The 16,853-nt window shown below is 39.1% G+C and overlaps 1 protein-coding gene across 2 annotated transcripts in view; it reads right to left on the reverse strand.

Moving 5' to 3' along the window:
* Positions 1–16,074, reverse strand: part of RAB6A (RAB6A, member RAS oncogene family) — a 78,065-nt gene extending 61,991 nt beyond the window's left edge. Inside the window, exon 1 of one of the 2 annotated variants that reach the window (XM_029957064.1) lies at positions 15,447–16,074. In XM_029957064.1, coding sequence (XP_029812924.1) covers positions 15,447–15,516 — 70 coding nt within the window. In that variant the 5' untranslated portion in view covers positions 15,517–16,074. The remainder of the gene's footprint in view (positions 1–15,446) is intronic. The other variant, XM_029957063.1, reaches the window with a different exon arrangement.
* Between the last annotated feature and the right edge of the window lie 779 nt (positions 16,075–16,853).

The following is a 16,853-nucleotide window of genomic DNA, read 5'->3' on the forward strand; positions in this document are numbered from 1 at the left end:
GCAGAGAGAGAGGGAGACACAGAATCCCAAGTAGGCTCCAGGCTCTGAGCTGTCAGCACAGAGCCTGACGCGGGGCCTGAACCCACAAACTGTGAGATCATGACCAGAGCCAAAGTCGGACACTTAACCAACTGAGCCACCCAGGCACCCCAAAACTATCTGTCTTAGCGTCCGACTTAGGCTCAGGTCATGATCTCACAGTCCGTGGGTTCAAGCCTCACATCAGGCTCTGTGCTGACAGTCCAAAGCCTGGAGCCTGCTTCACATTCTGTGTCTCCCTCTCTCTTTCTGCCCCTCCCCCTCACTCTCCGTGTCTCTCTCTCTCTCTCAAAATAAAATAAAGACCAAAAGAAAAAATTTTTAAAAAGGAAAAATAAGTGTTTATAAAAATTAAGTGAACTAACCAAAATGTTTCTCAAGTTCACATATCTGGCATAATCTTTGATAAATCTAGTTTAAGTCTGTTGATTTAATTCAGACATGTCTCAGAGTTATAAACACTAAATATAATGCAAACATACAACTTTTATACTACCAGGGTTTATTAGTCAAGTAAGTTCATGTTATCACTGTTGTGAAATTTGTCAGTAAGAAATTCACTTGAGACAATGGCTGACTTTGTCTCATGGAAGGTAACCTAAACATAATTGTTGGGTACGAAATTATTTAGATAGAGGGATGACAACGGGATAAGAGTTTTTAGATGAAATAATTTCTTTATAGCATGTATGCTTTAAAAAAAAAAAAAGGAATAGCTTTTCCTAAATCTTTTCTGGTACCAACTCAAAACTTGAGTTTTGCCAAGTTAAATTAAATGATGAAATTTCATTACTTTATTGGGATCATTTTCTAAACACAATAAAATGCTACAACATTAATTACTAAACATAGACTCGTCCATTTTTGGCTTTTTCTTATAGGGAAACTAAAGATAATTGGTTGTATTAGTGAACACATTCTAGACCATGCTGAGAACACACACGTTTCTAGAAATTATAAAATGTATTTGTAAATTTGCCAGTCTATGATTGCTTACTTCTTAGTTTTCAATGAGAAGTAAGGATCCTAGAGTGGGGCACCTGGCTGGCTCAGTCAATGGAGAATATGAATCTTGATCTTGGCATTATGAGTTCAAGCTCCACATTAAGTATAGATTAAAAATAAAATCTTCAGGAGCACCCGGGTGGCTCAGTCGGTTAGGTGTCCGGCTTTGGCTCAGGTCATGATCTCAATGGGTTCGAGCCCCGCATCAGACTCTGTGCTGACAGGATGCCTGGGTGGCTCAGTCGATTAAGTGTATGACTCTTGATTTCTGCTCAGCTAAGAATCTCACGGTTCCTGCAATCAAGCCCTACACCAGGCTCTGCACTGACAGTGCAGGGCCTGCTTGGGATTCTCTTCTCTGTCGCTGCCCCTCCCTTGCTTGCACACTCTCAAAATAAATAAGTATTTAATAAGTGAATATATAAGAATTAAATATTCTAAGAGTTAAGAATTCCAATTAATATATGTAAACTACTAAAAAACAGTTAAGACAAAAGAAAACAACTGTATATGACAAGTATTGCGAGGAAACAGAATGAATGTTTTTAGTAAAAGAAGGTATGAGGAATGGAAGTGCACAGTGTTGACGGGGAAAAAAAAGTTATTTTGTCCTAATGTAAAGCTGGTTATTTTAGAAAGGGAAAGTATAAGAGACAAACTAAAATAAATACAGAAAGTTGTAAGTTTGCAGGAAAGAAATCCTGAGAGAGGAATCATGCATGTAATCAAGTGAAGATCAAAATGCATTTATCTAAAAATAAATTTTATTATTTTTACAGCAATTTTAATATCAAAAGTACCCTGGTGAAAAAGTAGAATGGATTCTTTTGTTAAAAATTTTTTTTCTTAGATTTTTAGTTGTTCTTAATAAATTGTAAACAGTTTCTTTACTGCTCTGTAGTCCACCTGGGAAACAGAGATGCTGTGTTTTGTCTTTATCATATCTTTGATTACTTAGAAAACCAAGTATTCTCTGTTCAAAAAGAACTAAAGTTTTTGTGGCTATGCATTCTTCTATATGTGTCCTTTAAATGTTTTTCCACTTTGGTTAATTAGATACTTAAGTATTGTTTCATAATTTTCTGTGATCCTATTTAGCCAAGTGTCCAAAATCTTTCAATATTGTTGACAAGCTTCCAAATATTTAGTTTTTTTTTAATGTTTTATTTGTAGAGAGAGAGAGAGCACGAGCTAGGGAGAAGGGCAGAAGAGAGAGAAAATCTTAAGCAGACTCCATGTTCAGCAAGGAGCCTAACTTGGGGCTTGATCCCACAACTCTGGGATCATGACCTGAGCCAAAAATCAAGAATTGGATGCTTAACTGACTGAGCCAACCAGGTGCCTCCCCAAAATTTAAATTCCAAGTGATGTTTTTGACCTTGAGCTAACTTTGAGAATTTCCAGAGCACCCTTGGAGTATCTGAAAGGATATGTTCTCTCTCCCTACAGAGGGATGTTACACCAGTTAGGCTTGTTAAGTTAAATTACATGAGAAATTGTCAAATAAGAATACTAAACCTTCTTTATGCTGTATTTGTAAAAGGTGTATGTTAAAATAAGTGTTTCAAAAATTATACAAAATTCTTAAAATCCTGATATGTCCTAATATAATGTTATCAGTTATCATTTAAAAAATGTACATCATACACAAAAAATAAATAAATAAAATAAAATAAAATGTACATCACAGGGGCGCCTGGGTAGCTCCATTGGTTAAGAGTCCAATTCTTGATCTCAGCTCAGGTCTTGATCTCATCATCATGAGTTCAAGCCCCATGTTGCGTTCCATGCTGGATGTGAAGCCTACTTTAAAAAATAAAATAAAATGTACATCACAAAAATAAATGTACTTGTTAATTGCAACAAATTTTTTTTTGGTATCTGTAATGAACTCTCATCAGATCTTTGTGGCCATTTTAAAGTCTCCTGTCATTAAAGTTATTGTTTTACTCTGATGAACATTTTTTATAAAATGGTTATGACTCATGAAAAAGAAATTTTATAAGTACTCTAGAATACAGGTTTTGATAACTTGAAAATCATAACACTGAATTCAGTATGAATTTCTAAAACTCTTATGGAACACTGATGACTCTAATGTCTTTTTTTCCTAAATTTAAAGGACCCTTATTTCCCCTCCTCTTCTTTAAGCAAGGTATAACTTAGAGGAATTTCATAAAATGTATCTTTGCAACTGAGACTGGAACATTTTTTTTAAAGATTTTATATAGAAGTAATCTCTACACCCTAAATGGAGCTCAAACTCACAACCCCAAGATCAAGAGTTGTATGCTCCACCAACTAAGCCACTCAGGTGCTCCAAGACTGAAGCGTTTCTTTTTTTCTCCCTACCTGATCTTTTCAGAATTCTGAAACTCTTATTAAATATTCTTGATTTTCATGATAATATATGTATCTCCATAAGTTCAATGAGAATTTTGTTCTCCTTGTAGTAGCATACACAATGCACCTAGCCCCTACTTCCTTTGACCCAGCTGATAAAAGGGAATATATTTCAATCTTGAAAAAAGCCTAATTAAATCCACAGAGCATATTTTGGTAGGACAATCTCCACAGTGCAGTCCTGGATGATGAAAGCATCAGACACCTTATCTCTAACCTAGAAAGTTCATCTATTGGAAAAGACATCTCTAGGAAGATTCTCTTCAACCCCACTGGAAAGGCCCTTATCAGATACCATTAACCAACCCTTGTGCCACCAAACTCAAAGAAACAGACAGACTCTTGGATTCATGTGTCACATTTAAAGGAAGCGCCAAAGCCTGACTGGACCTGCACACCAACTGGTGTCCTGAAAGATTTCCAAGAGTTGAATCACATGACAGATGAATAAATAAATTTCACCTAATGACCCCTGGTCTTTTGACCGATGTACCTGGTTATCTTCAACTCTGGGCTCCTACTTTAGAACAATCAAACTGTATTTTCCACAGACTTTTGATTCTGCTTTGCATAATTATTAAGTCTTGTACCTGTCACATGTTGAATCTTTACAGAAATGACATACCCAATAGGGTGATGCTAACTCAGTCCTTCAAGATTTTCTCTAACATTTATGACCCTGAAAAGATAAAGACTTTAGATACGAAATGTCTAAGAGTTCTCCCACCTAAATTTTGTTTCTCAAATGTGGCCTTAAAGGGTTTCCAACTGCTATGCACTTTCCCTCCAATGTAGAATACAAAATGGGGGAAAGGTCATCTTTCATGGCACCAAAAGACAAAAGCATTAAATACAGAAAACCTGACTCTTGACCAGTGATGCTTTTAGAATATCTTTATCTAAGGGGGGAAACATAACAGAAATCTCATTTAAAATGGAGCCATGAGACGAGAAGGGGGAGTTCTCATGCCATACCATTCACTGCAGCCCTTTGCAGTCCCACCAGGAAGAGATTTACCTTGCAATCCCAACTGGGAGAAGACTACTTTATTACCCCAGAAGGATAAAGAAAGATTTCCTCCTTGCCTAGCAACAGCCCAACCAATAAGAGACTATCACAACTCAGCCAACAAAAAAATCACTAAGCTTCAAACTCTTAGTTTACTCCAATGGACTTTTTGTGCCTCCCTCCCCAATTTCCCTTCATCTATAAAAGAACATTATCTCTCATTTGTTCTCCAGAGATGCCAATGGTTCATGATGGCTTGCTTCCTTGTCCTGATCTGGTTGGTATTCCTCTGCTATTCCAAATAAACCCATTTTGCTGGTGAAATAACTGGCTGTTTTATTTTCAAGGTTGACTTTATTCCAAAAGTGACAAAACAGGGGCACCTGGGTAGCTTAGTTGGTTAAGTATCTGCCTTTGGCTCAGGTCATGATCTCACAATTTGTGAGTTCAAGCCTGATGTGCTGACACACGGAGCCTGGAGCTGGAAGCCTTCTTTGAGTTCTGTGTCTCCCTCTCTCTCTCTGGCCCTCCCCTGCTCACACTCCATCTCTCTCAAAAATAAACAAACATTTAAAAATAATAAAAAACAAATAAAAGTGACCAAATAAATAAACCTACAAATGTGAGGGTTTGAGTTTTTGAAATATTTTTATTGTGATAAACTATACGTAGCATAAATTTACCATTGTTAAGTATATAATTCAGTATATTCATAATGTTTTTAAGATAAGAAAGTTACCAATTTGCATTTTTATAAAATTCATTCTATTAATTTAAAGGATGGACTAAAGAAGAGGCCCAAGAACAGAAGGTCCAGAGCAATGTAAAAGTTTAAATCTAATTTATTGTCAGACTATAAGCAAGAAGAGAATAGAGAATATCTGATTTATTAATAACTATATCCCCCAGGACCTACCTCCATGCCTGGCACACCATGAGCATCTGGATAAATGATCTTTAGGTTAATTCTATTATTCTAAGAATGGAAGACATGTATTCTGCATAGTACGTAACACCTTGATGATGATTAAAACACCTTTTTTGTAATCTGTACAACAATAAAGGGCAAAGATGAATATTAGATATAATATCAGAGATAAGAGAGTAGAAGCCAAATTATGACAGTTTTTAATCCAAGAAGAAGAATTTGGACTTCATCTCAAAGAGAAATCTACTGGGGTGTCTGGGCATGGTTCATACTATCTCACAATGACAGTACTGATAATGCTTATTATCAGTAATTTGAAGAATCCTACAATATTTGTCTTTTAGTAACTGGCTTATTTCACTTAGCATAATGTCATCAATATTCATGTTGTAGCATTTATCATAACTTCCTTTCTTTTTTAAGGCTGGTTAACATTTCATTGTATGTATATAACACATTTTGTTTATCCATGTATCCACTGACAAATGGAGTTGCTTCTATCTTTTGGCTACTGGAATGCTACTATAAACATGGGTACAAATGAGTTGGTTTTAATTTTATAAAAGGAAAAACGAAAAAAAGAGAAACTGAAAACCCTAAGCAATTCTGAACATCTAAAAGTGTTGGTTCTCAGAAAATCTTTATCATCCAAGTTAGAAGGTAGAAAGTAAATGGAAAAGTGGTAATTGACTGAAGAGGGTCTATAAAGATCAACTTTAAACTGACAATGGGGAAAGCTGAGAAACAATCTGATTTGTGCAGAGAACCCCCAAATGGCTCAAGAATTGCTGGCACCAAGCATATCTAGAAATAAGTATAAAGGTATTGCTAGGGCGCCTGGGTGGCTCAGTCGGTTAAGCATCCGGCTTCCGCTCAGGTCATGATCTCACAGTTCATGGATTCGAGCCCCACATCGGGCTCTGTGCTAACAGCTAGCTCAGAGCCTGGAGCCTGCTTCAGATTCTATATCTTCCTCTTTCTCTGTGACCCTCCCCTGTTCGCACTGTCTCTCTCTGTCTCTCAAAAATAAATAAAAAGCATTAATAAAATAAATAAATAAATAAAGGTATTGCTAAAAACAAAACGAACAGACAAAAGTCTCCTCCTCTGTTTCACACAGCCAGGTCCCTCTCCTACCTCACCAGAAGATTAGAGGATTATTCTATGAGAAAGGAAAATAGAGAGCTTCTGCACTGGGGAATAAAAGAAACAGTGAGGGCTAGAATACAAATAGTACTAAAAACAAGGAAATTAAGTTCATTACTCTATGTTATCGTCAAATTTTCTTTGCATTCAGCACCAAGAAAGCTGGGAACTAAGCTTACTCCATCCAGCAAGACATTGGATAATTCTTTACAAATCTGTTGAACAAAAAAAAGACTTCAAGGACCAAACACCCCCCCCCAAAAGAATTCAGCCAGATCATCCTACAGAGAAGCTCCATAAACACACACAAGTGCTTAAAATCAAGCTTTTAGTGGTCAACTTTTATAAATTTTTTTATGTCTTTTATTTATTTTTGAGAGACAGAGAGAGACAGCGCGAGCAGGGGAGGGTCAGAGAGAGAGGGAGACACAGAATCTTAAGCAGGCTCCAGGCTCCGAGCCAGCTGTCAGCACAGAGCCCGACGCAGGGCTCGAACCCACGAATTGTGAGATCATGACCCGAGCCGAAGCCGGCAGCTAAACCGACTGAGCCACCCAGGTGCTCACATAGGAGGATAGCCAAGAATTACTTGTTTTTTGAGGACCACATCAAACAAGAATTAAAATAAACAGAGGTAGTAACAATTAACAAAAAACTGAGTATTGGGAAGAGGAAATACATCTCATTAATATCCTCAAAATAATAAAAGATACTGGAGAGACTCCTCTGTGGCTCAGTCAGTTAAGCGAGTGATTCTTGATTTCGGGACAGGTCATGATCTCATGGTTCGTGGGATCGAGGCCCAGGTTGGGCTCTGCACTCACAGTACAGAGCCTGCTTGGGATTCTCATTCTCTCTCTCTCTCTCTCTCTCTCTCCCTCTCTGCGTGTCTCTCTCTCTCTCTCTCTCTTCATTCTTTGCTCACTCGCATACACATACACATACATGTGTTCTCTCAACATAAATAAATAAAAACTTTAAAAACCAAAGAAATTAGAATCAAAAAGATGCTACAAAGAACATTCAGAAAACAAAAAAGAACTCTTTGAAATTAAAATGACAGAAATAAAATAGGATTGAATAAAGCTAAAAAAAAATCTTTTGAGAATTAAAACAGAAACATAAAGAAAAAGAAAAGACAAGGGGTGCCTGGATGGCTTAGTCGGTTGGGCGCCACACTTCGGCTCAAGTAATGATCTCACAGTTCGTGGGTTAGAGCCCTGCATTGGGCTCTGTGCTGGCAGCTCAGAGCCTGGCTCCTGCTTCAGATTCTGTGTCTCCCTCTCTCTGTACCCCTACCCCACTAACCCTCTGTCTCTACGTCTCTCTCAAAAATAAACATACTTTAAAAAAATTTTTCTTAAAGAAAAAGATAAGATACAAAACCAGACAAAATCAGAAGATCAATCCAAGAGGTCTAATAATTGAAGAGGGAACCAAAAATGGAGAAGAGGATATCATACTAGTTAAAATTTCCTGAAAACTAAGAACGTTAAGTTTCTAGTTTGAAAGAAATATCTATTATTCAGCACATAAAATGAAAACAGACATATCAGTATGGAAGATCAAAAGGCCAAGAGTCAGAAAGGCAACGCTAAGAATCTACAAGGCTATATATTAATGTCTTTGAAATTCTTTAGGAAGAATATATCCAACCTAAAATTCTAAACTCCACCAAACTTTCAGTGTAAAAGCTGTCCAAATACATTTTCAGACACACAGGTCTCAAAAAAATTTCCTCCCATGTTTCATTTATTAAGAAACCACCAAATGGAGAGTAGTGTATGTTCAACCACATGAGACAGTAAACCAATAAAAAAAAGGAAAATGTAATCTGAGAAACAATGTATCCATCTATTGTTTTTATCCATCTACAAGAGACAAGAAAATCCTCAAAATGATGTCAAAGGTAGATGTCAAGTTGAGAGCTGAGCACTGATCGTGGGGGTGGTAACTACTATATATTAGGTCAGAAGGTTCTAGAAGAGAAGTTCTCAAGAGGTCTTCAAATTAAATGAATATAATTTCTTCTGAGGAAAACTTGATGCATTCTTATACACAGAGAAGTGATCTACATTGTGGATAAAGTTTGGGGACAATTCATGATATATAAATTAAACAAAGGAAAAAAATATACAAAAAAAGTATAAGTAATCAGTATACGTCATGACTCAGCTGTGAATACCATTTACCTAATACAATACCATATAAATTAAATACTGACCTAACCAAAACGTATGATATTTATTAAGTAGAGGATAGAAAAAACAACCCTATCAGGTTAGTGTTGCCATATAAGAAATGGAAAAAAAGTTTAGCAAAGTTAAATAAACTTTCCAAGATAACATTAAGAATACCAGTGTCAGGATTAGAGCCAAAGTCTGATTGTCTTTGGAGCTGTCTATATCACTAAATATTGCTTCCCCAAGGACAAGAGCTTAACAACATAACACAGAAATAGATTTGAAAATTTCAGAACAGGAAAACTTGATATTAAAAATTACAGGGGCACCTTCGGGGCTCAGTTGGTTAGGCATCTGACTTTGGCTCAGGTCATGATCTCCCAGTTCCTGAGTTCACGCCCTGCATTGGGCTCTGCACTGGCAGTTCAGAGCTTGCTTGGGATTCTCTGACCCCCCTCCATTCTCTGCCCCTCCCCTGCTCATGTGCTCACTCTCTGTCTCTTAAATCAATAAACTTTTAAAAAATTATAAAATGTGTTATCTTGGAGATTTCTATAAATGAAGCAACTTAAGAGTGGTCCAATTTAATTGTCATAGCTAAAAACAACAGGATAAGGAGAACTAATAACAAATCAAATGTGGTATCCTTGGTGGAATCCTGGAACAGAAAAGACTTTAGATAAAACTAAAGAAATTTAAGTAAAATATCAAGTTTGGTTAATAATGTATCTATACTGGTTCATTAATTGTGAAAATGTAAAATAAAATGTTAATTACAGAGAAAACTAGTGTGGAATATATGGAGACTCCCTGCATTGCCTCTGCAATTTTTCTGTCAATATAAAACTCTTCTATTTTTTTTAAGTATTTATTTTGAGAAAGAGAGAGAGCGAGCGAGTGAGCTGGGGAGGGGCAGAGAGAGAGGGAAAGAGACAGAATCCCAACAGGGTCTGCACTGGAGCACAGAGCCTGATGCGGGGCTCGATCTCACAATCCGTGAGATCATGACCTGAACCAAAATTAGGTCAGATGCTTAACTAACTGAGCCACCCAGAAAACCCTAAAACTATAATAAAATAAAATAAAAATATAAAAAAATATTTTTGGATGTTTTATTTAAGTTATCTGTACACCCAATGTTGGACTTGAACTCATGACTCTGAGATGAACTGAAAGTCCGAATCTCCTCTGACTGAGACAGCCAGATGTCCCTTACAAAAATTTTACTGAAAAACAAAAAAACAGAAATGAGAAGCTGTTTTCATATTTACAAACAATATGGAAAGATCTCTAGGATATACTGTTAAGTAAAAAGATGTGGAGTAGAGTCTGAGACATCTCATATAAGAGAAAATAAGAAATTATATTCATATTTGCTTGTAATTACATAAAGAAATATCAGAACATACATAAGAAAAAAATACATACAATTACTAAGGGAGGAGGGGGTGGATTAGGGAAAGGAGTTACCAGAACAAGGGTGGTAGTAAGTCTTCTCAGAGTACATCTTTTTATGTTTGTACTACCTATTAAAAATAAAGGGGGGGTAAGTGATCCAGTTTAAAGCCCTAAGAGAAATGGATTAAATGAATTCTCAAAGTCTCTGGAATTCTGGAATGCCTTAATTCAAGAATTTCAGCTAAAAGTATTATTCATTTATAATGTGTTTTCCCTGACACTCCATGTTCCTGTCACTTCTTTATACCTTTTAACTCTATTTTTTTTAAGCAGCTGCACTTATTATACTTTATTGTTTTAGGTATTACATATAGTATTTCTTTCCTGATAAAATGTGAATTTATTAAGCTTATGCTCCTGACAGAGTAGTTTTACATGCACATTTGTTAAACTAAAATAGTTAACAACATGGAGTGCCTGGGTGGCTCAGTTGGTTAAGTGTCCAACTTCAGCTCTTACAGTTCATGGATTTGGTTTGTGGGTTCAAGGTCAGGCTCTGTGCTGACAGCTCACAGCCTGAAGCCTGCTTCAGATTCTGTGTGTGTCTCTCTCTGCCCCTCTCCTGCTCACGTTCTGTCTCTTTCTCTCTCTCTCAAAAATAACCATTAAAAAAATTTTTTTTAAATAGTTACCGAGCACTAAATGCATCACAGTAACTAATTTAATCTTCACAATAACTCTATATTATAGTTTCTATTACCTTTATTTTATAGAGAAGGAAATTGAAGCACAAAGAGGCCAAATAATTAGTCCAAAGCCAGTAGCCAGTGCTAAAATATGAAATCTAGACTCTGTTCTCTTAATCACTAGCTCTATTGTTTAGCTTAAAGGCTCTAAAACCAGATATGGAAAACATTCTCCTTGACTGTCCTAACTTGCAGTATGAAGCTCCATGGAACAAATGGCTTAACATCATCTAATCCAGCAGTTCTCAAAGTGTGGTCTACTGACTGCCAGGATTTCCAGGACCCTTCAGAGACAGATCCAAAACCCTCCTGGGAGACAAATCATTTTCATAATATTGTTATTTGGCTCTTTTCACTTTTGTACAGTGTAGTTTCCCAGAGTCTATATGACATGTGATATTACAACAGATTGAATGCAGAAGGATCTGAGAATCCAGATATCTTCTAGTGAGTCAAAGACATTAAAGAGATTTGCAAATTTGCAAAACAATGCCACTCTTTCACTAAATTTTTGTTTGCAAAATAGTTCTTTCACGTAATGAGTTCAATACTATTACATTTAAATAAATTAAATATTTTAAGTTTTTGTTTAATTTCAATATAATAAATATTGATATAAACCATGTAAACAAAGTTCTTTTTTTTTAATATATTTTCTTAATGTTTTATTTATTTTTAATACAGAGAGAGACAGAGCATGAGACGGGGAGGGGCAGAGAGAGAAGGAGACACAGAACTGGAAGCAGGCTCCAGGCTCTGAGCTAGCTGTCGGCACAGAGCCTGACGCGGGGCCCACGAACGTGAGATCTGACCTGAGCCGAAGCTGGAGGCTTAACCGACTGAGCCACCCAGGCACCCCTAAACAAAGTTCTTTAGGGGCCTGAACAATTTGTAAAAGCATAACAGATAATAGTTATCTTGAGAAGAAAAAGTTTAAGATCATTGATTTAGCCGACCTAAACTGTTCAGTTTCAGTTCAGACACATTTTCCCTATTCTAGCATTTTGTAATTCAAAAGAACTGATGTAAAAAGAGAAACATAGAGTGAAAAAATAAGTAGCACTAGGCCAGGTATGTGCTTCTACCTGAGATTATATTTCCTAATTTGTAACCCAATTTTGTAACATTTGTTTGTAAGTAATATCTTCCACTATAAACCATTAAGGGCATTCCTAAAAGTGCCTCAGCATTTCAAGACAGTAGCCAGAGGTAGCAAAAAGATTTCTCAAAGAAACTTCCACTTTAAATTGTATAGTTCAGCATTCCTTTCTTAAACCATATATACTACCACAATATAAAGAAACCCTAAGAGTTGTTAGAAAGATTACCAAGACTAATATCATTAACTTGCTCTGAAGCTTCATATACTGAAACAACTCATCTTCATTACAGAGCACAAAAGCTTAATTTTTGATAAGCTAAACAGAAGTCTACTTAACTCCAAATCAGTTCCATGAACACATCTTTAATATCATTTGACATACTTTTAGGTTCTATGCTAATAACAAATAATTTAACAATAGCTTTAACTAAACAAAACTAATTTTGCTCAACCTGCCCCCCAAAAATGCAAAATCCTGGTATTATTATTATTTTAGCAAAATGGCAAGAACTATAAAAAAGAGCAGGTTCCCTGCTCCCCAACCCCAAGCATCTGGAGTATCCCTGCATACAAATAATGTAAATATAAAATGTTGTTGTTAAACTATTAAGTGCTTAAGGAAAAAAACGTAGAGTCCACCACAGCAAAAACTAATACAGGCTAATAGCTTTGATTCCTAGTAGATTCAACCATCATTCATTCACCAAATATCTGAGTACCTACAAGCCTGGCGCTATGCTAGACATTGGGGATACAATGAACAAAAAAATAAGTTTTAATCTTCAGGGGACTTACATTCTGCTGTGGGTAACAGGCACACGCACACACACACACAAACACACACACACAAATAAGATTTATAAATGTGGTAAACGCTTTGCCACAGATTAGTTTTTGAAAGCTGAATTGTGGAACTGTAAAACCTAAAAATAAATAATTCATGAAGAGTTACATCAAGATGACAGGGCGCTACAAACCTTTACTAATGCATAAGAAAACTACAGACACTGCCCAGGAAAAAAAGAGATCAATCTTTCATTGTCAAAGCTATCAGATGGCATTGCCTAGCATTACAGTAACCTTAAAAGATAATTAACCTCACAGTTCCACAGAATTAAAAAGCATGTAAATACAATCCCTTAAAAATATCTAAGAGGAGCCTAAAGAAACACTAACAACTAAATGTAATGTGGTATCCTGAACTGAATGCTAAAACAAAAAAGATAAAAAGAAATCTAAATAAACTATGGACTTTAGTGAATAATAAAACATCAATATTACTTCATTATAACAAATGGACATTTAAGATGTTAAGAATACTGAGGAATACTGGGGAAACTGGGTGGGGCTATATGGAAACCTTCTGCACAATCTCAGTTTTTCTGTAAATCTCTGTTCTAAAAAATAGTCTATTAAAAAGAATCTACGATGATTTCAGGAACTGCAGAGAGGTTATTAGACTTAAAGAAAGTTAAAAATGAGAAGCCTTGAAACTCTGGAATGTGAAATAGAAAACATAAATACTCAAGGAATTCAAAGGAAACCTTCAGATATTGAACTTATGATCTCTACTCATAACAAAATCTTCCTAGGACAGAGATTAATGGATTCTTCATGCAAACTAAATAGTTCTGCATCACAACATAAAGCCGGCAATAACATCCCTAGAGTGCCCAATAAGCACTTTAAATCCTATTTATCAATAATGATCAATACACTATATTATACGCATGGCATTGTCCTGAAATTGCCATAAAACACCTACACTGCAATCACCCTCATGGTCTTGCCAAGTTACTTAAAGAAACAAGTTTATCATGCTTCACGAAAATTCATAAGCAAAGAGGAGACTGTATTTTTCCTTGATAAAGAGGGAAGGGGTAAAGATTATAAATGAAAAGAGAAAAGTGATTTCTCAGCTCCAACTGGAACCAATTTTCCAACTAACAATCTAATTCAATGCCATATATATTAGTATAAACAGTTCAAGGTAGTTGTGAAAGTTCTGAATTTATATCAGTTATCTGCTTTCCAATCACAAGAAATTTTCTTCTCTACAGCCTAACCTACGGTACCTAGCAGGTAACTAAATGATGATTTAAGAGGAACTAACCTCTCCATGTCTGTCTGAATTTTAAAGATGGTCATGAAAAATGTGAGAAAAACAAAAAAGGATGACAATCTCTAAATTGCTGAGTGCCAAGTTTCATAATTCAGCATAAAATTGGAATCACAAGAAGTTATTTTGGAGAAAGCCACCACAAAATCAGGATCTTGTATATAACATAAAGTAAGCGACAGCAGAAGCCTGACCAGGTAAGATCATTCCACTCATCATATATTATGGAGTACTAAGCAAAAAAGGGTCATTTAGCCGAAACGGCATTACAAATTGAAATCTAATTTAGATAACTAGATGATGAATCTATTCTACTCTACTCCATTACTCCCTAACCCCTAAGGAAATCCTACAAAACAAAGATGTTCATTATTCTCAGGCCTTCTCTCGCAGGAATCCTAAATATATTTATATATAATTGAAAACAGAAGAAATGGAATAATTAACATTTCCCAGGTAATTCCCGTCTGCACCACCATAAAGAGAATCAGACACTGCTTCGTGTTGAAAGGAGAAAAAGGAGAGGTGAGAGGTGAAAATTTTCAAGTAAAACGATCATGACATAGCATCTGGCAGAGATCGGCAAAGCATCAACAGTGCCAGAAGAATTGCCAGGGATCAAAGTCATGAGAAGAAAATGAGGTTTTCCAACAAGCCACAGCCTAACCCAAGAAACAAAAATCACCACTGCCGCCGCCACCCCTCACTCCCCAACCACTCCATCCTCAAGTCGCCTCCAATTCAGACATACATCCTCCAAACTAATTCCCCACCCAAGTGAAAACCATCCAAGAATTTCTACGACACCCCATTTCCCACGTCCCACAAGATCCGCATATCCCAGGGCCAAGCCTCTAGGGAAAACAACGCCCTAATCCCCCCACCCTCCTAGTCCAAGGTTGAAGAGGATCGGTCCCCCGGAGTGGGGCTTCCCAGGGTGGGCCTTCATAGAGCTGACGAACTGGGCTAAAAGCAAAGATAAGGGTGGGGCTCAAGGAAGGGGGCTACGGTTGGTGAGACGACGGAGACGCAGGAAGAAAGGGATGGACAGTAGGCTGGGGTTGGGCGGGGTGAGGACGCGGAGCCTGGGGCGGGGGGGGGGGGGCCGCAGACCGACGGGAGAGGCCCCGGCTGCTGGGGGAAAGGAGACGTCAGAACCGGGGACGGAAGGGTCAAAAATCTGACCGACGGATCAGGACGAGGAGGAGCGAGGGCTAACAGGGGTCAGCGAACACCAGGCAGGGCTGGGGGCTAGCACGGAGCGTAAACGCGAGGCCGGTAGAGAGCCTTCGCGGACAGAAGGGCAGCACTGGGGGCGGTGCGGGGAGCCGCGGCCAGCTGCCAGGAGTGGGGGAGCCGCGCACTCACCGCTCTGCTCCCCCAGGAACACCAGCTTGAATTTCCTCAGCGGATTCCCGAAGTCTCCGCCCGCGGACATGATGAAGCCGAAGGAGCTGCCGCCGCCTCAGCCCAGAGACCTCTCGGACCGACGCTGCTCCAATCGGTTGACGAAAAAGGTGAGAGGAAGGACCGGCGCCGAGGTCTCTCGGACCCTGCAGGGCCCGGCGGCAGAGCAAGACTGGAGAGCAGGATTCCTCTCCACAGACAGGCAGCCGTCGCCGCCGCCTCCCCGCAGAGTCGCCTAGCACCGAGAGAGGCCCGCGGCTGGGAAGGGAAGGATGGCGGTGTCGGAAGCAGCCAGGGGTGTGCTCTCAGTTCCCAAGGCTAGCGCCGATCCCTTCTCAGCATCCGGCACCAAGACTGGGGTAAGAGAAGAGGAAGGTAGCAAAACCAGAGCCGCAGACGCGTCTGGGACCTCTCACGCGCAGCGCCTCAGCTGCCACAGCTGCCGCCGCCGCAGCCCAACCTGCTGAGTGCGCGAGCCTCTGGCGCTGCGCGCGGCGAGCCCGGGCGCGAGCGTGCCGCCCCTGGGACCGCCAGCGTGCGTGCGTGCGCGTGCGCGCCACAAGACAGCGCCTTCCTGGTTTAGCCTGCTCTGCGGGCTCCTAAAGCGCAGCGGAGACCAGGGCAGGTTAGGTTGCCACGCGAGTCGGAAGAAGGAGGGGCGGGGCGGAACCCTGGGGAAGTGACGGGGGTAGACTAAGGAGCATTACGTCACTAATATGAGAACCAATCGGAAGAGGCCAAGGGCGGGCAGACCTGGCTGTGAGGTGGCGGCGCGAGAACGCGCGCGCTACTTGCGCGACGGAAAGCGACGCACGGTGACTGCCATGCGAAGTGTGGCGCATCGCAGCCGGAGGGGAGGGGAAAGGTGGGGAGGGAGAAGGCGGGGCCGGCACCTAGGTTGACTTGACCCCAGCACTGTGCGTGTGGTGTGAGTTGCCTAAGGTGTCTACTATGTTTCTCTTTTCCAGAACTCTCAGCCCTGCCTCGTATTCCTTGAATCTTCCTTTCACCTGTGCATCCACCCACCTTTTCCATTTCTTTCTTATCATAATTCCTCACACGATATATTACTAGGTACATTCTCCACTGTTGCTCCCAGGAGTTTCATAACTACCAGAAGCAGAGCCTCCACATTTTTGCAGATGAGGAAATTGAAGCTCAGAGGAAGGAAATGACTTACAAAATTCTCGAAGCCGTAAAGTGGAACCTAGGTTAGCTCTTTTTCCCCATTGAACCTTTGCAGCCTCATTATTGATAAGCCATTCCACTTCCTTGACCTGACCTGGCTTGGTCTGTTAACAGCCTTTGTTCCTCTGATGTTGACAATAGTAGATGACGTCCACCTTGCACTGTGCTAGAAAAGGATTT

The sequence above is a fragment of the Suricata suricatta genome, chromosome 11 (assembly GCF_006229205.1).
Source record: "Suricata suricatta isolate VVHF042 chromosome 11, meerkat_22Aug2017_6uvM2_HiC, whole genome shotgun sequence".
Lineage (NCBI taxonomy): Eukaryota > Metazoa > Chordata > Mammalia > Carnivora > Herpestidae > Suricata > Suricata suricatta.